Source organism: Rattus norvegicus, chromosome 12 (genome assembly GCF_021556685.1).
Source record: "Rattus norvegicus strain SHRSP/BbbUtx chromosome 12, alternate assembly SHRSP_T2T, whole genome shotgun sequence".
NCBI classification, from domain to species: Eukaryota; Metazoa; Chordata; class Mammalia; order Rodentia; family Muridae; genus Rattus; species Rattus norvegicus.
Genome location: NC_141545.1, coordinates 39,493,152 through 39,515,381, shown reverse-complemented (window position 1 = coordinate 39,515,381; position 22,230 = coordinate 39,493,152). Strand labels below are relative to the sequence as shown.

The window sequence follows — 22,230 nt, the reverse complement described above, 5'->3', positions numbered from 1 at the left end:
ATAGTTTTTTTAAGCAGGGTCTCATTGTCGCCTATGCTAGTACTGAACTCGTCCTGCCTCAGCCTCCACAGTTTGGCACTGAGGGAATGTGTTGGACAGCGGGGTGGAGGGCTCCTTCTAGCCCACGATCCCCTATGGGCTCCACGTGTATCTTCAGCCAGGTATAACAGGCACACATAGGCTGAAGTCACCCCAGCAGTACTTGACCGCTCCTTGGCTGCATCCTGGCACTGCGAGTGTGGCAGGCGCCTTCCCTTCTAATTCACACCCACAGGAGCACACACCAAGCTTTCTGAACTTGGCCTCGGATGCGTAATTCCACCGAATTCTTCCTTGGGGTGGCAGGGGATAACCACAGAATGTTCTCTGCATGTCCATGGGAAGCCATGAGATTTTTCTGAGCAAGGCAGATGGCCCTGTCCTGCAGGGGGACAGCTGCCCCCTGGGAGAATGCTCATTTGTGGAGTCCCCCTCAGCAACCAAGCTGCTACCTTGTAGACAGGAAGGACCAGAGTTATTGGTGGGCCACCGAGTATAGGGCCTTCATTGTAATCTGGCCCCATAGTTCACCTGCTCTCGGCTTGTCTGAGCCCCTCGGGAGCTGGGCCGGTTAAGGCTGGCACAGATCAGGGATCACTGGGAGGCTCGGATACTGCCCCACCTCCCATCTCCAGGGACCATGATGCACTATGGCCCTTGTCTGTCCCTATGGGTGGACCCCATACCCGAGACTGGGTCTGTTTTGTCTGACCTCCCTGACCCTGCTACGCATCCCCATTGCTTCAGGGATCTTAGAGAGGTATGGAGCAAGAGGTTCCAGGAGAGGACCATGTGACTGGGCTGCTGGAGAGGTAGGGAAGGACAGTGCCTTTGGTGGGCAGAGATGTTGAAAGGGTTGGGATGTGACCATGGCCTTGTGACTGGTCCACAGAGGTCCCTGTCCAGCTCATGTAGCTTGACCTATCCCTGCAGGCCTCTCACCATCCAGGGAGGGGATGACTGTTTTCCTCAAGGCTAGGACTAGCCCCAGTGGGCACCCGAAGAGGAAGAGGTCGGCGATCTCGAAGTCAAACTTGCCCAGGGCCCCGGCACCGTCCAGCATCGTGGAACTGCTTGAGCGGCGGGAGCTGGGTTCATTCCTCAGTACGCTGGCATGGAGGCTGCAGTGGGGATGGAGGGGCCTGCAGGTCACCCAGGGTCAGCTTCACAGGGGTCAGACTGGGTCTCATGGTCCCTTAGGGACTAAGGCCTGTACTGTTGTGAGAGTAGGGCTACCCAGCACCGACTAGACAACCCTAGTGACAGCATATCACAACCTCTCCAGGGGAGCCGTGCCTTTGATGTAGCCATGATGGGATCATGCTGCCCGACCCCACCTTACCTCTACCCTCAGGAGGATGCGTCTCCAGTGGCTGAGGATAGCCCTTGTTATATACAGGACCGCAGTACCCAGGAAACTGGAAGTCCCCCAGATAGGAATGCCCAGAACCCCACCCATGCAATGACGGAGGACTCTGGTTCCTTCATGCCGGGACCTTCCTCCTACCGGCACACCAAGCCCTACCTGGACAGGAAGGCCTGGTGCTGCTGGATGGTGTCCAGCTCATAGGTGGAGGAGTCGCTCCTTTTGCGAGGCATCTGCTTTCTGGAGTCCTCCGTGCCGTTGCTTCGGGGGATGTCAATGTTGCTACGGCTCAGATGCCGGCTGCTCTCCAGGCTGGAGCCTCCACCACTGCCACCGCCACTACCACCGGAGCAGTGTGCTGCATTCACCAGGATGCCCGGGGACAGCAGGTCAGCGTCCTGGAATGGCCATGGAGGCTCACTGCCAGGTGGTCCCTGGCCTAGGCCTAGGCCCTTCTTCAGTGTTCTGCGAACCCCTCCCTCCTGACTCCAGGCCCTGCCGGCCACTGCCCAGCTGCAGGCTTCTCACCCAACTAGAGGGGGAAGTCTTGTCTCCCACTGCCCCTCAGACTACTGGCTAAGTCCTAGCATCCTTCACTCCGGGACTGGCTTGGCACACAGTGATCTCTCCCAGGTGATGGCCATTCTACAGCAGGAAGACATCAGGGTGAGACAAAGGGGAACAGAGCTGTGCCACGAAGTGCAGACCCTGGTGTGTGAAGCCACGTGCTCTCCCGGACACATTGCAATGGTTCTCCAGACCCCAGGCTTCACACTGCCACTTGCGGTCACCCACACGGGCAAAACCTGTGTCCTTCCCATGTGACTCCTAGGGGATGCTGAGGTCCACTTTCAGCTCTTCTGAGCTGCTGCTGATCTGCTTTAGGTACTTCCTTTGACTTAGCCTGAGACCCGGGCATATGCTTGCCACGCCTCTCCTAGCCCTCTCATCTCCTACTCTAGAGGGGAACCCCTGCTGGGCCTCGTGGTGGTGGGGGGGCTCTGGACATTGTTGAATGACAAAATAGACAGGGCAAGGACTGTGGTGTCCGAGTCAGCTCCTTGGGGTTTTGGCTGGGCACACTGCTTGTGGGACACAGCACAGGGCACAATGCTTGTGGCTCGGTGGCCTGCATCAGGAAAGGCAGCCAGTCTCTATGGTGTAATATGAGAGACAGCAGACCTTCCTGGAGGTTTGGGACCAAAGGATGCCCCTCCCTCTGCCCCCGCCCGCTCAGGTACCTGCATGCTGACCACACTGCCCCGGCGGCTACTGCTCTGGCTCTCAGACACTGGCTGGCCACTGTAGCACAAGGCATCAAACGCCAGAATGCCCCCGACACAGTCTCCAATCAGGCAGACCTGAAGGCAGGAAGGCAGAAGCTCGAGTCTCCATCCTGCTTGTGAGGCTGCTAACTAGGAAAGGCACCCCCCTACCCTTCAACCCCCCAACCCCCCCAGATCTGATCCTCTGGCCAGCCCACCCTGAAAGGTCTTTCCTTAACCCCTGACCTCACTCACCTGTCCGTTGAAGGTCACGCCTTCCTGGGACTTGATAAAGTCTCCATAGGCCAGGTTGGCCCGCTGAATCACTGTAGCAACTGCCTCCTGGTACTGGGGTGAGGAAGTGGCCAGCAGGGGCAGAGCAGCCAGGGGGATGTGGTCCTGGCTGCTAGACAGACAGCCCTCATCATGGCCATAGGGACTGAGGCTGGGGGGAAGGGGCTGGGTCAGGAGAGGGCAGGTAAACTCAGCTTGACCCAATACCCCCCCACCCCCCCGATCTAGAAAGCAGGCCAAGGAGAGCTGCAGCTTGCCCTGCAGTACTCATGGAGACACTCCCAGGGAGGCCTAGAGCAGGCTCAGAGTGCCAGGGCTGCTGAGTAGACTCATATCCCAAGGCAGGTCAGCATTTCTATCCTACAGCACTGTACCGTGGACTCAGCTGGGGACTGTCCTCCTAGATCTGTACTTATCTTGTCTCCTGGGCTCCGCTGCCTTCCCACTGAGGGGAAGGACATTCTAAAAGGACCTGACACTGGGGAGCCATGCAACGCTTGGGGCCGGAGGTGGGGACAGTGTGTTGCTGCTTCTTCCTGTCGGGGGCATGATGGGTGTTGGCAAGCACATGCCACTCACTTGGAGACGAGGGCGAAGGCATCGGCACAGATGGGTGGGCAGGGCACCAGGCGGATGGCTAGGTGGCCTAGGGCACTGGGGTAGTGCACACGCATGACGGTGTCGAACACATTGGTGATAGTGTTGGTGTCACCCTGCTTGGAGCTGGGGTCACCCGCTCCCGTGTCCAGGATAGTGCCTCCATGCAGCACCAGCAGCAGCACGTGAATCTTGGAGGGTGGCGTGGCTAGTGGCTGGCTCACCTCATCCTGCATGGGTAGTGGTGGGCATGAATTCCTTGCCAGGCCCCAGGTGCCCTAGGTTTTTTTTTTTTTTTTTTTTTGTACTGCTAGGAATTGGACTAAGGAACTCACACATGTGGTGGGCCAGCATCCTACCCCTGAGCTCTATTTCCACCTGGGAGACCCGGGTTTTGGTTATCTGGTTATAAGGTCCGGGGTTCACTGCCTCAGCCTTTCCCTTGAACCCCTGTAAGGACTGGAGACTGGAGATGGAGTGGTGTGTCCTGGACCAGGGTCACAACAGACCCGAGGAAGGGTATCTTCTGGAGAAATCACCAGTTCCACCTTCTTTAGGGCCTCAGGCAGCAGCTTGTTTGAGCTGCCAGGCCTTTGGATGCCTGCTAAGTGTCTGCTTTTAGGTATAGGTCTGGTTTGGCTCGAACAGTCAGGCAATGCTGTCCTGGAGTCATAGGGGTCGATAGGCGTGGAGGTCCTCTACTTGTCCCTCAGTCCAGTGTCCCACTATTCTTAGAATCTAAAACCAAGGGCCCCAAGAGCAGAGGCAGGATCCCAGCACAGCAGGAAAGAGAGGGCAGGTCATGAGCCTACTTTCCTACCAACCTGCTACACTGCTATGAAGCCAAAGGGAGACCCTAGACCTTATGCTGTGCACAGGGCTACAGAGCTACTCTCCTCAGACAAGGCGAGAGGGCAGAGAGGCCCAGGCACTGGTGAAAAGACTCATTAACACCAAGGCAGAATAGCACCCAAAAAGCCTTGCTAGTTCTCCTGGAAGCCCAGGCTGGGGCCCCTACTCCCAGAGGCCTTTCCTGAATGCCTACTGAGTTCCTAGTATGTGTGTGACAATGACCACTGGTCTTTAAGTGTTGATCGTGCTATGTCCAAGGGTGTGGGGATAAGTGAGGAAGAGAGTAGAAGTGATTCCTGTTTTGGGCTTGCTGTCCTCCCGGGGCTGGGGTAGGAACAACTACACGTGCAGGGACTGTCCACCACAGGGCGGCCTGGGCATGGAATGATGGCCACTCCCATCATGATCAGGTAGAGGGGCTTCTTCAACACAGTGGGCACAAGGTTATGGAAAGATGTCTATAAAAGCAGCCTCCCAGCTCCTGGACACGGAGGTAGAGTCCAGCTGTACCTTGTCACCTGGGAAAAGGTGGGACTATCCTTTGTGCAGTAATCTGGCTAACCCTTTAGGGAGGACCATAGGCCAGAAACACAGCTTTCCTCACACCCAGCCAAGGACAGCAATTCCCCCTGCCCTGAACTCTAGCAGAAGCGGAGCTCACAAGCGTGGTGAAGCCAGTGATGGGGAGACAGGGTAACCCCAGTCTGCTCCTACCAAGCCACCCTTTCATGAAGAAAGGTTCCAGTTTGGGGGTTAGGGTGGGCAGAAGGGTCTGCCTTCGGACGGCAGTGCCCCAGAAGCAGTGCTGGGCTCCTCTAACTGCACATCCCAAGGCAGATCCTGAGCCTCCGGCTCTGCCCCTCTCCTGGGGGACAGTCAGAGCTGTGTGCGCTGAGTTGGGAGGGCCTCTGTTTGCCTTGTGTAACGCTAAGCAGCAACTGACAACTGTTCCCTCACCTACTACCCCTTCTAGAAAAGTACACCTTCACCTCAAAGCACAAGACCTCAGGAGGGCAAGGCCCTCCAAGGGGACCAGAGTTCCCACCTTGGGTAGCCTGGAGACAGAGCAGGGCAGTGTTTATGACCATAGCATGGCACAACTGCGGCCCAGCCTGGCTCCTGCCCCAGTGCAAACAGCTCTGACGGTCCGCAGGTGGAAGGGGCGCGAGCTCCAGCAAAGAACCCCCGAGTGGACACAGGCTCTACAAAGACAGCTTTATTGGACACACTGAGTTCTGCCTGGCTGGAAGCAGCCCTGGGCCACAGTCACATCACTTCTGCCTAGACGGCTCTTGGTTCTGGTCCTTCTTTGTTTTTATCTTCTTGTGCCACGAGAAGGATGGGAACCTGGACCTCTTAGCTTTTTTCTGGAATTTACAAGGTCCTCATTTTATTTTCCCAAAGGTGGAACTTGGTTAAGGTTTTCCTTGTGGGGGCTGTCTGCTGTCCCTGGTTCTTGGGAACATCATAGAGGCAGGGCTGGCTGGTGTCCCCATAGAAAGGTGGCAGGGAAAGGGACCCCCGGCCTCTCTGGTGAATGTCTATCCAAACGTGGATACAAGGCTCTGGAAAGCTCTGCCTCTGTACCCTGCACTCGGCGCCCGCCCACAGCCTTGGTCTCTGAGTCTTTAGGTGGCTACTCACCTCGATGGTGTTCAGCTGCTCCACACTGGAGGCCACCCTGAACTCAGAGCCACTCTGGTGGTAGAGAGAGTCTGCAACGCAGAGGCCACATTGTCACTGCTACTGCAGTGGATGCCTGGTAGCCAAAAGGGAACTGTGCCCCCGGGGATGCTGCGAGCTCCTGGGTCCCCACCCTTGTGTGGGAATTGGGTCAGACAGGAGTGAGCCGCACCCCTCTCCCCAAGGCTGGTTACCCTGTGATTCCTCAGGCTCTGGATTCTCCATTTTGTCCATGAGGTCATTGGAGCTCCACTTGGTGATGTCCTTGGTGTACATTTCCTCCTTGTGCTGCAGGTTTTCTGGGGAGAAAGGAGGATTTGGGTGCTCCTGGAGCCCACATGCCCAGTGGACCCAGCTCTGACTTTCCTTCCCTGTCTTAGCAGCTGCAGACTGCCTGGCCTTCTGTCCCATTTAGTGTATTCCGTGATGCTGCCCAGAGATCGCCACTATCTAATTCCAGAACATCCTCCTCGCCGTGCATGCAAACCCCGTGCTCAGTCCCAAGCAGTCGGGCCTCACGGTGTAATCTGTTGTCCTCCAGGCCTTTGGGACATTTTTCGTGACACACTCACACACTGTGTGGTCTACTGCATGGCTTCATTCTCACAGTGCTGTGCTTTTGAGGTGTATGAGCTCTGTTGAGTAGGGCGGTGCTTCCTTACCCTTTATGGACCCACTACAGCCTTTGTTTATCTGTCCACGGCTGGTATGTAACATTCAGAAAGCATAGCTCAGTGAAGATGCAGCTATGAATGGGTCACCCAGGACTGGACTCTCACTTCTGCTTCTCTAGAACTGCTCCCAGGGCCAGAGCTGCCTGTCTCAATGCTGGCTGCCTCCTCCCTCTGCTGAGGAGAGGCTCCTGGGCAGGATCTGAGAAGCCTGCTGCTGTGGTATCTGTGCCTTTTCCCTAGAGCAGTGGCCCTCAACCTGGGGGTCGCACATCAGACATTTACACTATGGTTTACAGCAGCGCCAAAATGATAGGTATGAAGTAGTAAAGAAATAATGTTATGGTTGGTGTCAGCGTAGCACGAGGAACTGTATTAAAGGGTGGTTGTATTGGGAAGGTTGAGAACCATTGCTCTATAGCCTTTCTCAACCCTAGGTATGCATTTCCTCTTTCAAGGACAAAAGTGCCAGCTAGGAGGGATGGGGCACTAAAGACACCCTTCGAGTGCAGAGGTTGGCTCAGGATTCCCCTGCCGCCCATTTCCAGGTTGTCTAATTCCGGGACAAGTCAACCAACCTCATTTTTTTTTTTTTTGTTGAATACCGACTCCCCAAGTTTTCTCACTGTTGGTCTGGCTACCCGGTTAATTAAGATGCCACACCGGGCAGCTCGTCTGCTTCCCCAAGCGATGGCAGAGTGAGAGAACCTTGTTCAACTGTGGCGTGTTCCCATCTTTCTAAGCTTCTACCCTTTGCTTGCTGGGGGGCTGGCTGTGCTGCCAGCATGCAGGGAGAGTCAGCTTTCTTTCGGGGCCTGCCTGCTGGCCCTCTGCCTTCTTTGAGAGCATATTTGTGGTTCCACGTGAGCAGGCAATGCTTGCCTCTTCCAGCACAGGACGCAACCGGCTGTGTGCGCCGTTGTGCGTAGTTTTTTGATTAGTGGGAAATAGGCAGTTCATCCAGTTTCTCTTTATTGCTTTTTCTAAAGTGTCTACATTAGATGCATATTAATTTGCATTTAATGAAGAAAAGCAATAACACAATAAAGCAAGCACAGAAATTGAGGACTAAGTCACACTTCTTATGGAGATAAATTGATCTGGGAAATGCTTCAGTAGAATTATGTGTCATATGAGGTGGGGTTCAAGAGAATGGCACCCTCCTTCCAGTCTCTGAGCCCTGACTTACAATTAAGCCCCAAGACTCAAGGGAGGTGGCTTCCCAGTGAGTAGCTTCACCTCATTCTCTGTACTCTACCTCCAAGTCCCGGGCTGTCCGCTGTGGTAGTGTGGGGGCAGGTAACAGGAACAGTATAGTGGCAGGGCTTCACACCCTTGAACAATTCTTCCTGCCTGTCCCAGAAGAGCCCCTAGGCTATAGAAACGGCCTGCTTACCTTGTGCATCGAAGAACTCTTCTTCTGAGCTTTCGTCAGAGTCCCTGGCGATACTCTGCATTCTCCACTCTGAGATGCTATGCCGGGAGGGGCTGGCTGGAAGGCAAAACCCTAGTGTGATGGTCCAGCCCGCAGAGGAGGGCTCTGTTGAGCTGGCCACAGCAAGTAGGGAGTTGCGATGCCATCTTGGAGGGCGAGGTGGGCATCACCAGAAAAGTTTGCCATAGACAGAAATGAAGAGACTAGGGGTGGAATGTCCAGGGTCCATCTGTCTGGCCCTTTCTTTCTGGGGAGGGGAGCACCCTGTTGCCTCATGAACTATGCAGTCTTGTCCACGTGAGCTTGGGACAGGAGCTCAGATGAGCCCTGGACCTGACCATACACAACTCCTAAAATGTGGCCACAGCAGAGTTGTTAAGTGATGGCTGCAGGGCATCAGGGACAGAGGGAGACTGAGGCAACCACTGTTAAGCCCAGGCCCGGGCACCCTGGGCTTGGAAGGGGGGTTACTGGCCATGAGGGGCTTGGGGGCTTACAGGGGCAAGACTGGCCACAAGGAGGTGGGGTGGGGAGGCCTTAGAGGGGCAAGAATGGCCACTCATGGGGGAGAGGCAACTTCAGGGGGCACGACTGGCCACACAGGAAGACCTTGCTTCATCTTGTTGTCTGATGCCTTGAAAATATCTTCTCACACTGGGGAGTCTACCTGGACCCACTCCCCAGATTTCCTCAGTCACTGTTTGGGGCTTATGGGTAATTACATCTGGGGATGCTGCTGGGGAAAAGCCCGGTTCACTTCACGGTGAAGCCCTGCCTGGTACCAGTTAGAAAGTAAAAGGGTCCATGGTTGACTCTGCTACATCCACAGGAAAGAAAAGAGCACGGAGGACACAGCCGTGGCCCGGCGACCTCGGAATCTGGGAAGGTAGACCTTGCACCGGAAGCCAGGAACCCAGCTTACCTCCGCGCTTGGAGGACCTTGAGGACTTGGAGGAGGTGGACCACTGCTTCTTCAGACCCCGCCCCAGAGACTCCCCATTGCTGCTGCTGGGTTCAGGAGTTGCTCCAGTTGCCTGGTCCTTGATTGTACTCTCCTTGCTTAGTTCTGATGGTCCTTCCTCCGAAAACTGGGCCATTTTGCGGGACAGCATGAGCTGTACCTCCTTCTCCAGCTCTCGGATTTTCTCCATGGTCAGCCCATACCATTCGTCCTGCCAGCACCAGGCCTGCCGGTGGGCCCTCACCATCACCCGCCGCAAGCCTGCAGAGAGCCAGAGGACAGGGTCAGCTCCTATCAGGGGCAGTACGCACGAGGGCAGAGCTATGGGCCAGGCTGGAGTCACCAATCATTTGTGCCTCCGTTCCTCTTATTGTCAGCCTGGAGAACTGGCTCCCAGTGGCCTCAGGAGTTCATAATGGCTGGACACCTGGAGGGCAAGGCTTTGGTCAGAGGTCATAGTTTACTGTAGGGGATTCAAGCTCCAAGGGGAAGTGGCTTGTACTTCCCAAAAGTCTTCTGTCTGGTCTATGTTTCCTGTTGAACTTTTCCATAGAAGATGAGATTTAAAAAACAGATTGCATTGTCTGTCTGTCTGTCTGTCTGTCTGTCTGTCTGTCTGTCTGTCATATGTAAGTATGAAAGCCAGAAGTCAACATTGGCTGTCTTTCCTCTATCGTTTTTCTACCTTATTTTTAGAAGCGTGATCTTTCATTGAACCTAGAGTTTGTGGATTTGGCTAGACTGGGTGAAAGCAAGAACCAGGAATTCTGTCTGTACCTCCCCAGCACTTGGATTACAGGCGTACATCATTGAGCCTGTTCTTTTACGTGGGATCAATCCTCAGGCCCTCGCAATTCCGTGGTAAGCACTTTACTGACTGAGTCGTCTCCCTAGCCTCGCACACATCTTTCGATCCAGCGCTTGGGAGGCAGAGGCAGGTGTATCTTTAGGTTCTAGGCTAGCCTGATCTACAGCGTGAGTTCTAGGACAGCTAGGGCCACACAGTAAAACCCTGTCCGAAATCAAAACACCAAAAACCAAAACCAAAACCAAACCAACAACTACAGCAAAAGAACTGGATGGGATGGCACACAGTCATCGCCTGGGACGGGGAGGTAGGAGTTCAAGGTCATAAGGACATCCATGAGACCTTGCTTCAAAAACAAAAACAGCAGTGAGCGAGGTGGCTCCATGGGTGAAGACACTTGGTGCTAAGCTTGGAACAGCCCGGAACTGGAAGGGAAGTTGTCCTCTGACCTCAGCAGCACTCACTGCTTCATGAGCGTTCAGTTCCCAGCACCACATCAGGCTGGTCGCCACCACCTGTACCCCGGGCTTCAGGGGATCCCACACCCTCATTTGCTGCCATGGATATCTGCACCCACATGCACATTCCCGCACAGAAACACACACGCACATATGTGGACTCTAAGAAGAGCATAAAAGGCGGTCAACTTTAATGTCATGGGCAAAGCGGCCGTGTTCCCAGTCAGGGTTTTCGCTCTCCATCTCGGATTCCTTGCTACCCAGCAGCCCTGGTCCTGGGGCCTGGGTTTTGTGTTTGTGGCTTGCTCTGTTTCTGGGCTTAGTGTGAAGATGTACACTGTGCGTTGGAATGGTCTGGCTGGTGATATTTACATACGTGCTGTGCTGTGTGTCTCTGGCCGAGTCTCACCTTTCCCACACTCCTGTGTGCTCTAGATGAGGGATGGACTCACTTGGAACACTGGGGGGTGTTTGTTTTTGTTTGTCCTTTCCGTGCTAAGTGGGCCTTTGGCTTGTGTGGATAATTTTCTACTTTGTGGCTCTGAACATTTTGAAACGTGTATGAGTTTCTCCAGGGGGCATCCTTGAGAGTGGTGGTGGCTGGATCTCAGGGATGTGTCTGTCCCTGCTTTCTCAGAGAACAAGACACTGAGCTCTGGCGTGTCCTCGGGCTTCCCCCTCTCCCACCCTCACATCCCCGGCCTCTTTTTCTGACTTCACAGTCACTCTGAGAGTCCAGTTGTGGGGTTTCTGCTCACTGGTGGAACAGGACAGAACTCTCCCTCAGCCACGGCTGACTATATCCCTTGCCTACACCCGAGGTGGCCTCGGATACGACGCTAAGGAGCTTCTGTTGCCCTTTCTGGGCCTGTCTTTGGGGCTCACAGTACACTCTCACCAAGCAGGGAAAGCCTTCCTCTCAGGCTGGCTGGAAGGAACGTGGCACTGCACTACGGCTGGGATCAGGCAGCCTGCGTTTGAGAGAGGGTGGGAGTGACTTCTCCAAGACCACTTGTGAGTATTCTGATGCCCACAGTGCCTGATCACACAGGGCTCTGAGTCCCAAGATACACCCCACAACAAGTCTGCAGAACTGGCACCGTTACACCCCTCCACAGATAAGAAAATGGGACGCAGAAAGGCAACGTTGAAGCTGCTAGGGCAGTGTGGGAACTGCATGTTACGGCCGTCCTGACATCTGGGGTGTCCTCCCTTCCGAGGAGAGAGGTGACTTAGGAAGCTGAGGAAGTTGGGTTTTGTCAGAATCTCAGAAATTATCTGAGGAAAGGGAAGGGCATGGGGCGGGCATTCTGACTGATACCCAGGCTGCGTCATGACTCTGCCCTCCTGGCTGGAGGTCTCGAGTAGATGTGGGGAGAGAGTAGGGAGGGTTTTTTGGGTCCGTCTCAGCTAACATGAGGTTGAGCAGACTGCAGGGATTATCTCAAATGCCTCCTGCCACCTCTGCTGAACTCTCACGGGCCCTGCAGAAGCGGGAAGGGAGCAGGAGATAATGTATCTGTGATGTTGCCTTAAGGCAGGAGCTGGAGAAACTGTCCCTCACTGTCAAAGCTGTTGTACACGCATCGTTTCGGCCTTTTCAAGTGGGAGGCCCCTCCTCAGAGCCCAGCACTTTGCTGACAGCACAAACGGCTTCCACAATCTCTAGAATCCACACTGTGTGGGGTTATCTAATGCCACCTCCAATGCCAGTTGAGGGATGTCTATTCTGGGTCCAGTCTACGTGGGGGGGGATTCATTTCATCCTCTATAAACAAGGTGCCCCCATCATGGGTGATCACGAGTCAACATGATGAGAATAGAGCATGTTCTCAATGGTGTGGCTCTATTCATGCCTAGAGTAAGTCTCCCTGGTTTGTGGTGTCTCGTGGTGACTGCCTGGGTGCTTCTGTGAAGTCATGAGTCTAGCGCTCCAAAGGGGAAAGGAGAGTCTCGGGCAGCATTCCCTGGCTGGGAACCCCCAGGCATGCTAGCCTGCCTGCTCCTTAGACACTGGCTCTGGGAAGGGCATGTGGGTGTGAAGGGCGCTTTATCTGAGCCGCTCTGCCATCTGGACTTTCCAGCTTATAAAGAGGCAGAGCTATGGCCCCCTCAGGTAGAGGAAAGAAATCCCTGAGATCCAGAGGCCCCAATGGCAGAAGGGGTGGGGGATGACTGCAGAGGCTTCTGGCTACACTATGATATACCAGCCAAGTCACGAATGTCTGGGAAGGGACAAGGCATCTGCACACTGGGCCTGGGTGGCCGAGACAGTGGAGAAGGGGGGATGGGCACAGGCGTTCTTGCTTGTCAGCTCATAAAGCTTGTCAGCTCGTAAAGCTTGCAGCTGTGCAGTCCTGAGAACTTTTCCTTGATTGGGCCATTGAAGGTGGTAAAAACCCACCCTAAATTGGAGTCCTACCTTCTGGTGGCAGCTTAAATAAAGAGCATGGAAGAGAAAAGCTTTTGCTCTTTCCCTGCTGGCCCTCTCTCTCACCCGCCAGTCCAGGTCTTCATTGGTATTAGAGCTTACTTGTCAGGACTGGAGACCGGGTGAGAGATGCAGCCTCTCGCCTGAATAACTGCTAGACTCTTGGACCTCTCATCAGGAGACAGTAGTCGTTCGGACTCTTGGACCACATCCTTTATACTATTCTAACAAGTCCTGTTTATATTCATTCATTCATTCATTCATTCATTCATTCATTCATTCATTCATTCATTCATCCATCCATCCATCCATTCTCTCACCCATCAGCTCTGTTTCTCTAGGAAACCCTGACTTAATACGGGGTCATCTCTTAGTAGTAAACTGTAAGAACACGGTCACGGCACATGGAGAACGGAGGCAGGCGGGTGGGCACGCCTCGGCCCTGCGCACCCACCTGTGTCATGGATAAACCTCTCGATCTTGGACTGCATGCCCCAGTACCGGAACTCCACCTTACAGAGCTTGTAGGCGCACATGATGGGGAGGAGCCGCTTCTTGTACTCCTGAATCCAGTTTTCAGAGAGAGGTCCCCGGCGAGTCTTGATCGACTGGAAGAGCTTGGGGTCTTCTTCTGTCTTGTACTCACTGGGGGTCACAGGATCCTTGACGATGTCGATGATGTCTATGGGGACACCCTGCAAGTGGTCACGTCTGCCTGACTTCTATCCACCCTCTCCAGATCCTCTACTCCTCTACTCTAAGTCCTTACAGGGCCCAAGGCTCATCGTATGTGATGCTATGTGTGTGTGTGTGACTGGGGATTGGACCTGGTGCCTCACTCATGCTATCATTGAGCTTCATCACTAACCCTATTGTATTTTCTATGTTGAGACAGAGTCATACACTAAGTTGACCAGGCAGGCTTTGAACTTGTGATCCTTCCATCTCAGCCCATACTACCTGGGCTGGTTCTTGTAGCTCTTTATGTAGTCAGCTTGACAAATCATGGTCTATGTGTGCAATTAAGTGGGGCCAGTGAACCAACAGGAAGAGGGTTTCCATGAAGAACAGTGGGGTAGGGAAGGTACACAGGGTGTTGGAATCTTTCCAGAGTGGGGTAGCATTTTGACACTGGGAGGCCCAGACAGCCATGTAGCACTGGTGCTCAACTGCAGTGGGATCTCAGGGACCACCAGATGCCTGCTGGGGACAGGGACTGTGGTGGAAGTGACAGAGAATCTGGAGGTAACAGTTCCTTCTCTCCAGGCTAGGCCACCACACTACTCTGTGCCCAGAGATGACCCCACAGAGGAGGCTGCAGAGCCATGTTAGGCCCTCAGGTGTGTTCTGTTCGACAGGCCTAAGTCCATTAAACCAATGTTTAAGAAACTGGCAAAGTTCACATGAAAATCTCCATCTCTGAATTCTCTTTAAAAAGATTTAGCTGGATGGATATGGTGGTATATACGTTTAATCCTAGCACTGGGGAGGCAGAGGCAGTCAGATCTTTGTAGTGAGACACTGTCTAAACAACAACAACAACAACATTGTAACAATGCAGTCAGCCTTCTGCACAGTAACATTGGCCAGGAAGCAAGGCAGCAAAGGCCACAGGTCACTCCAGGCACAGACAATACAATACCGGCCAGCCCACACATGGCATTCTCAAATAGCTTTAAGCCAGGCAGCACCCCAAGAGTGCAGGTGTACACTTACAGGGAGGAAAAAACTGACAGACTTGGCATGCACATCGAGGGCATGGAACTCTGTCCTGCTTCACTCTGCCCTGCACCCCCAGCTGAGAACCCAATGTACTCTCAGGATGAGATCAGGCAACATCGGAGGGCCATAGCCAGAGTGGCCTGGGGGTGGGAGTGCTGCCTGGTGGACTTCAGCCTTCATGCTCACCTGTTATCAGCTGGTTCTTTTCCACAGGAGACAGGTTGAACACATTATTGTTTTCCCCAGTGTCTGTCTTATAAAAGGTTTCAATGTCAATGGAGAACTTCTCCACAAAGGGGCAGGTGAACCTGAGAGAAAGAACATCCATTGGGCCTGCACCCTGGAGGGACTATGACTAGTTACCAGCCTGTCGGACTACATTGGAAACCATCAAGGTGACCAGGTGGTTGAATTGAGAATGGCCCCCACACATATCTGAGTTCTTATTCCCTAGTTGATGGAGCTGTTTGGGAAGGATTCGGAGGTGTGGCCTTGTTGGCAGAGGTATGGCACTGAAGGTGGGCTTTGAGGTTTCCAAAGCCCACACCATCCCCGGTTAGTGCTCTCTCTCTCTCGTTGCATGCTCCCTGCCATGACGGTCATGAACTCATCCTCTGAAACTGAAAGCCCCAATAAAGTCTCTCTTCTCTAAGTTTCCTTGGTCATGATGTCTCTTCACAGCAGTAGAAACGTCAATAAGAATGGGGCAGGGGTTGACTAAGATGTGACAGTGAAACCTATTTCCTGTATTACCATCTTGTCGTGGGAAAGGCCAAGAGAGCTTCAGGGAGAGAGAGACAGGGATGAGATCTGATGAACTTCCTTGGCAGCTCCTAGAAGCCCCACCTATGGCATCCGCATGAGTATGGTTTGGTGGGAATGCATACACCACTACAATGGCGGTGTGCTATAGAGTCAGCGGATCCGCCAGACACTCCTGGCACAGACACCTGCAAGAAGCCCTCTCTGACAATAGAACAGCTTCTCTCTGGGATGGAAAGGAGCTCTCTGAAATCCTAAACTAGCTCCCCGCACTCCCCAGGTGTGGCGGTCTGTGGGGAGGAAGCCCTGGGAGGCTAGAGGGGAGTGTCCTTGGTTAATGTGAGCTGGCACTGAGAGGCAAAAAGTGAAGAGCTTCCGCTGGAGTTCTGAGAACAGTCCTGCTCGATATGGGATGCATTAAACACTGCTACAACAGCTGAGTGTCCCAGAGGTGGGAGATCTTGGACCATCTGGTCTACCTCCGGTTCAAACTTCTTCACAGCAGGCTGCCTCTGTCTGTGGGAACTTAGTGAATGTTAACTCCCTGAACTTTCCTGCCTGTATGACATCCATTGGCATTTCTGGGGGGGGGGGCAGGCATCCAGGGACATCCTTCCCTTTCCTACCTGTGACCAACTGAACCATTAGGGGACACACGTGAGATATGGTTTGATACTTTCATGGGAGCAGAAGTTGAACCTGTCAGGAGAACTCCTGGATGCATGCTGCGGAGTTCCTCTAGCAGACGGCGTGCTGAGGAGGGTTGAGGCAGACACACGCACCTTGTTCGGGTGTAGGGGTAGGCGTTCCAGGACTCCTCCACCACCCGCAAGGCTGCCTTGGGCAAGATGGAGCGAAACCAGCCAGGAATGTGCATGCCCACATGATACACCTTGTGGGTGTACTGCCCGGAGCCCCCAGGACCATCTGTGTAGGGTCGGTTCTCCAGGATCTCCACTCCGCTGCCTTGTCCATAGGTCTCGTTCCGGCTCTTCTTCTGTAGGGGAAAGCATGTTGATGTTCAGACAAAGTACTTTGCATAGGTGGAGGGGCTCGGAGGACTGGGGACAGGAAAGATCTTTGGCCTTGAGGCTGGCTCCTTCTGTGTCACTTTGGGGTATCCCTGTCTCCTAAATCTACACTGTGGCTCTGTGACCCCAAACCTCCTGATAGTGAAATGAGTCCTGGATTTCCTCTTTAAGGTCCAAGTATTAAAAAGCATAAATCATCTATTCTGACTCCTACCTACCCCAGGATGAGTGCCAAGATACACACTTATCTTTGAGACAGGGGCTCTGGCTGACCTGAACTTCCTATGTAGACTGGATCTGCCCTCCTGAGTGCTAGGATTAAAGGTAAGTGCTGCCCCATCCGGCCTCTTCTTTCTGGCTTTCCTTCTGGGACAAGGTCATTCTATGTAGCCCGAGATTTGCATTTCTCCTGACTCAGCCTCCAACTGGGATTACAAGTATTTGCCATCGCACCAGTGCTGGATGCCTGCTTTCCTGCTTCTACTGGGTTTTGTACGGTTTGTTCCAGCCACAATAATGAGGAAGAATAATAATAAGAGGCATCCAAACTGGAAAAGAAAAAGTGAAAAAGTAAACCCTCTCAGTTTGTCGAGGATGTCATCTTTATATAGAGAGGTCTAAGGAACTTTCCTTAAGTCTCGTAGGCTTAATTAAATGAGCTCTGCAATGGTTCAGAACACAAAGCCAAAGAACACAAAAAGGAAAATGGTTCCATTTCCTACGGCATTTGCAATAACAGACAGGAATACGTTTAAACAGAGAAGGGAGCAGCTTGTACACGGAAGACCATGAAGCCAAAAGAAGTTAAAGACCTAAAACCTGGAAAAGCAACCTTCATAGGTTAGGACACAATACTTTTGAAACAACAATAATCCCCACGAAGCCTGCAGGACCCCTACAATCTCCAGCAAAGATCTAGTGGCTCTTTTTTTTTTTTTCTTTTGTAGGAGCAAATGGATGTTAAAATTCCTATGTTATTACAGGAGACCCCACAGCTCAAGCAAACAAACCTAGAGCAAGCTGGAGACCCACACCTCCCAGTATCACACAAAACCTTATACTTAAGTGCCTCATTATTCACAGTAGCCAGAAGGTGGAAGCCATCCCTCTGACCGCCAGGTGAAGACAGGGCATACACTGGACGGGGTAGATGGCTCAGCGGGTAAGAGTGCTTGCGGTGCAAACATGAGGACCTGGGTTCGGAACCCTGGAAGCCATGCAAAGCCATGTGTGGCTGGCTGCATGCTTGCCCATAACCCCAGCACAGTGAACAGCAGAGACAAGTTCAGTGAGAGAACCTGTCTCACAGTAATAAGGTAGCAAACAGTAGAACAGGCCTCTGGCTTCTGCATGTTAAGAGACTTTGCTCAGGACTGCAGGAGTCCTTGGGACACACAACTAGGTTTGCTGGGCCCCAAGAATGTTCTGTTTCCAGACTGGGCACTGCTCACAAGAACTTATTCACTTGATGGGAGCCCACACAGTGATGCTATGGCTTATGGACTTCCTGTACATGCAGAATGTTTAATGAAAGGTAATGAATGAGGGCTGGAGTGCTTGGCCCAAAAATGGGACACATATGTCACCCCATCCAAGGCCCAAGGAACACTGTGGAATTGTGGACAGAAAGAGTCTGAGGATGGGGCGGGGGTGAGCCCCACAAAGCTGTCTTCGGGTCACTGTGTTCATGAACTCAGTGTGGCCAAATGACTGTGAAAAGCTGTACAGGACTGGGGGAAGGACGCAGGAGAGACGTTGGGAGTTAATGGCAGCCTGGGGAGAGGCTGTCACTGTCTTCAATGGTGTAGCCACTGATAAGTAGCCCACGCTCCAGGAAGTAATTTCCCACCCATGCTCATTCCAGTAACCCTGATTAAACTCACTGGGCCACACCCACACAAAAGACATGAAAATGGGAGGTGCCTTCTAGAGACAAAGAAGGGTCTCAGAGGGATGGAGCAGATTGGAAACAGTGTAGCAGGATAAAGTCCACTATGCACATGTATAACTGTCAAACTGAAATTTGAAAAGTGAAGAGTTGGGCTCACACTTGGAATTCCAGCAGAGGCAGGGGGATTATGAATTCCTGTTCAGCCTGGGACATTACACACACACACACACACACACACACACACACACACACACACACACACACTCCCCCTGAAAACACTCACCAACAAAAGAACAATGATGGCTCAGTGGGTAGGGTACCTGCCACCAAGCCTGACAACCTGAGTCCAATCTCTAGAACCCACATGCTAGAAGGGAAAACAGACTCCTGAAAGTTGCCCTCTGACCTCCACACGTGTGTCATGGAATACACACCCTCACCCACCACCCCGCCAAATAAGGGAAAACAATGGTTATTTTGTTTGTTTGTTCGTTTTGTTTTTGATAGAGACTCTATGTAGACCAGGCTGGCCTTGAACTCACACAGATCAGCTTGCCTCTGCCTTTCAAGTGCTGGGATTAAAGGTATGTGCCACCAGGCCTGGTCCAAAGAAATGCAGTTTTTAAAGTGAAAAGAGACCCAGAAATAGCCAAACCAGTGAGAAGTCTACTTCAGAGTCGTACTGCAAAGGAAATGTCTCAGAGAACAGTCACTGTCCCTGTCTGCCTCGGGAAGTCAGTGAAGTCTAGCTTGGAGTAGTGGGGAGTGTGGTCTGTAAGGCTCTGGAGTCCAGACATCCTCTCTGGTTTGTTTCTGAGAAAGGAGTGAGGGCACAGGCTCAGATAACTGTTCGTTCCCATGCCTGGAGGCCTGGGGACACTGGTGAGGAGGGCCCAGATGCTTCAGCTTAGCATTGGTGTTGACAGATAGTGGTGAGGAGATGGGGCACAGAAGAGCTGGGCTCGGACCTGTAAGGATCAGATAGGCCCACCCATGGAAAAAACGCTGGGGCTGAGGTGTCCATGCTGGGAGCAAGGAAAGAGCTGGAGAGAGGAGGAACAGAGAGGGAAGGCCAAGCCTGAGTAGACGCCTTCTGTATCCTATCTCGGTCTACACCTCTCCTCAAATGGTAGAATGGGGCACTCCATTCTGCACGTGAGGAAACTGAGGCATGGGGTACTGGGGGCGGCTCACCCAAGGCCTCTGGGCCAGTGTGGAGACAGAGGACAAAGCTGCAGATAGCTTGGATCTCAGAAACTGCACAAGCATCCCCTCCTGCTGGGTGGGCCTGGTCCCAGGCTGCTGGTTTGCAAAAGGGAGGCAGCCATGCCTCAAGTGGTGTTGGTGGATGCCACATGTATACCACGGATGCACATGTGCCTAGCTGTCTCCTCCAGATGGTTGCCTGAGCTCTTCAGAACCATCTGGACCACGGAAGCCCTGCTTTGAACCACCCAGGTTAGTCTCCCAAGTGAGCAAAGCTGTGTTATATCTGATTTACTTCAGAGAGGCCCACGGAAGAGGCTGTCTGGAGCGACACCTAGGAGTGATGCTGGAGTGGACTTACGTGTCCAGGGAATCAGCATCTGACTAGGGAGCTGAGGACTGTGACCCATTACTGGGCCTATGCAACTGAGGCTGCTGGTCAGGATGTCCATGAATGTGCACACGTGTGAGACAAGCGTGTATGTGTGTGTGAGCCAAGAGTGCGTGGATTCAGTGCTCTTCTGGGCAAGACAGAAGGACGGCATTCTCAGAGCGGCCTGTGGGTGGATGTGGTGTCTTACACCTGTACTCTCGGCATTTGGGACTGCCTCGTGTTTTGAGGACAGCTTGGACCACACAGTGAGAATCTGTCTACAGAGAAAACTACTGGGGCTGGGGGCAGATGGACAAAGACTTCCTGGGAGGACATTCCCTTTGTCATGCATGGAGGAGCTGAGGAACAGGAATCCAGTGCCATCCGTCCCACTCAGCCAGAGTGACAGAGAAGCTGAGGGGGCAGTAAGGTTTTGGCACCGCACAGGACCACACACTCCCTCATGGCCAGGACTCTCCTGCTGGCTGCCGTTGACAGCTCGTTAAAAACACATTCCCTGATGTAAGAGCTAAAACTCTCAGCAGGAATAAGTTTTTATGACCATTGGATTAGACAACGGTTTATAAATGTGACACTAAACCTGTTAAGATTGTTTTTCAAACAATCTTAGCTGGAAAGGGAAGGGGAGGCGTGGTCTGACCTTAGGCAGGGCAAGGGGGCGCCTTGTTGCCCACATCATGTGCGGATGGCCAAAATGCCTACGGGGGAAGACGGAGGGGATGCGTTCCCTTACAGAGGCAGGACTGGGCAGAAATGACTTCCATAGCCCACAGGGGAGGCTGGAAATATAGTCCTTCAGCAGGAAACTGGGAAAAAGACAAATGACAGCAACAACAAAAAAGCCAGATAAACGGGACTGAACGAAAGTAACACGCTCTAAAGAAAGAAAGAAGGAAAGAAAGAAAGAGAGAGAAAGAGAGAAAGAGAGAGAGAGAAAGAGAGAGAGAGAGAGAGAGAGAGAGAGAGAGAAAGAAAGAAAGAAAGAAAGAAAGAAGTTAGGAAATGAAAGAGAAAAACCGTCAATAATCTCTGATGCCAGGAATTTGGATCTAAGAGAATGCCTAGAACTCAACAACATACAGATAACACATTGGCAAATGGTCCAGAGATCAGAACAGTCATGCCTCCACAGACGACACACAGTGGCCACTGAGCGCCTGAAGGATGTCCAACAACGCAAACGGGGAACACAAACCCAAACAGTGAGAGCGCCTTGAACCCAACTGGGATGGCTACAAAGATAAGCAATGGGAAAGGAGGAAAACAGAAACCAGCTCTCTCACCGTGGCTAATGGAGACAGACATGGTGTAGCCATTCCTCACACTAGCCATGTTCACTCTCAACATACTCAAAATATGGGAAAATATGTCGAGCTCTGTGGTGGACGAGCTAGAGCCACTCTGGGAAGAAAGCCTCATTGAATGTTCTGTTCCTTCCTCTTCTCATAGGGACAGAGTTAGTCAGCTGAGGCAGGTCCTAAATCTCAGGAGTCTTAACTGTCAAGAGTGAATTACACACACACACACACACACACACACACACACACACACAGGCGTCTAGATGAGGTCACACTCCTGAGGTTGTACGTAAGTATGAACTGGGGGTGTTGGTCATTCCGCTATGTACTTATCTTCATGACCTCCTGTGGTTAGCCTTCAGCCTGTCAGAGAGACAGCACCAACTGTTGGTCCCTCCCCTGCCTAACGGGAAAGTCCCTTGACTCCTCCAGTGGTCCCTGTGTCTCCTGCACAACCACACAGGCCTTTCCCCAGCAGCAGTGATTTTATGGGCAGACTACCATCTATAGTGTGCCCTCAGGTTATATGAGTATTTGAGTCCAGGAGGGGTGACTCAAGGGACAAGGAGATGAAGAGCATCCTGCCCCAATCCCTGAAACCATGACTTCTAAGAAGGAAGAGATGTGGCAGACAGGGAGACTCCAAATGCTCCATGTGCAGAAGGGCAGCCATTTACATCTCCAGACAAACCCCGGCTTCCTAGGGTCAGCTGTTCTCCCTTGGACAAGCTCTGACATCTCTGAGCAGCCTCGTTTGGGAAGAGGAAGAACATTACCAGCTTTGCAGGTCATCATGGGTGCTAAAGCTGGTGATGTACTTCAGGCATAGGGTATCCAAGCTGCTGACATCACCAGGTGAGGGCTACGGATGGATGCAGTCCCTCAGGGAGATGGGAACGGAGACTTGTGGGCATTGGGGTCTGAAGCCTATGCGGCAACCCCATCTAGCACGAGGGTACATCACAGACTAGATGGAGAAAGGCTGGCCGATGAACCCATAATCAATGGGGTCTAGTCCACAATCACCAGGACTCTGAAGGCGGTGTCCTCCACTTAAGCCGCCCTC

At 52.8% G+C, this 22,230-nt stretch overlaps 1 protein-coding gene across 22 annotated transcripts in view; it reads right to left on the bottom strand.

Moving 5' to 3' along the window:
* Pitpnm2 (phosphatidylinositol transfer protein, membrane-associated 2) overlaps positions 1 to 22,230 on the bottom strand; it is a 132,429-nt gene that overhangs the window by 8,798 nt on the left and 101,401 nt on the right. For 17 of the 22 annotated variants that reach the window (XM_087578407.1, XM_087578416.1, XM_087578413.1 and 14 more), the window contains 12 exon segments: positions 16,127 to 16,341; positions 14,769 to 14,890; positions 13,315 to 13,542; positions 9,125 to 9,424; positions 8,164 to 8,259; positions 6,291 to 6,395; positions 6,058 to 6,128; positions 3,544 to 3,791; positions 2,926 to 3,115; positions 2,647 to 2,766; positions 1,565 to 1,803; positions 982 to 1,160 (listed from right to left, as the gene is read on the bottom strand). In XM_087578407.1, coding sequence (XP_087434533.1) covers positions 982 to 1,160; positions 1,565 to 1,803; positions 2,647 to 2,766; positions 2,926 to 3,115; positions 3,544 to 3,791; positions 6,058 to 6,128; positions 6,291 to 6,395; positions 8,164 to 8,259; positions 9,125 to 9,424; positions 13,315 to 13,542; positions 14,769 to 14,890; positions 16,127 to 16,341 — 2,113 coding nt within the window. 22 annotated transcript variants of the gene reach the window in all.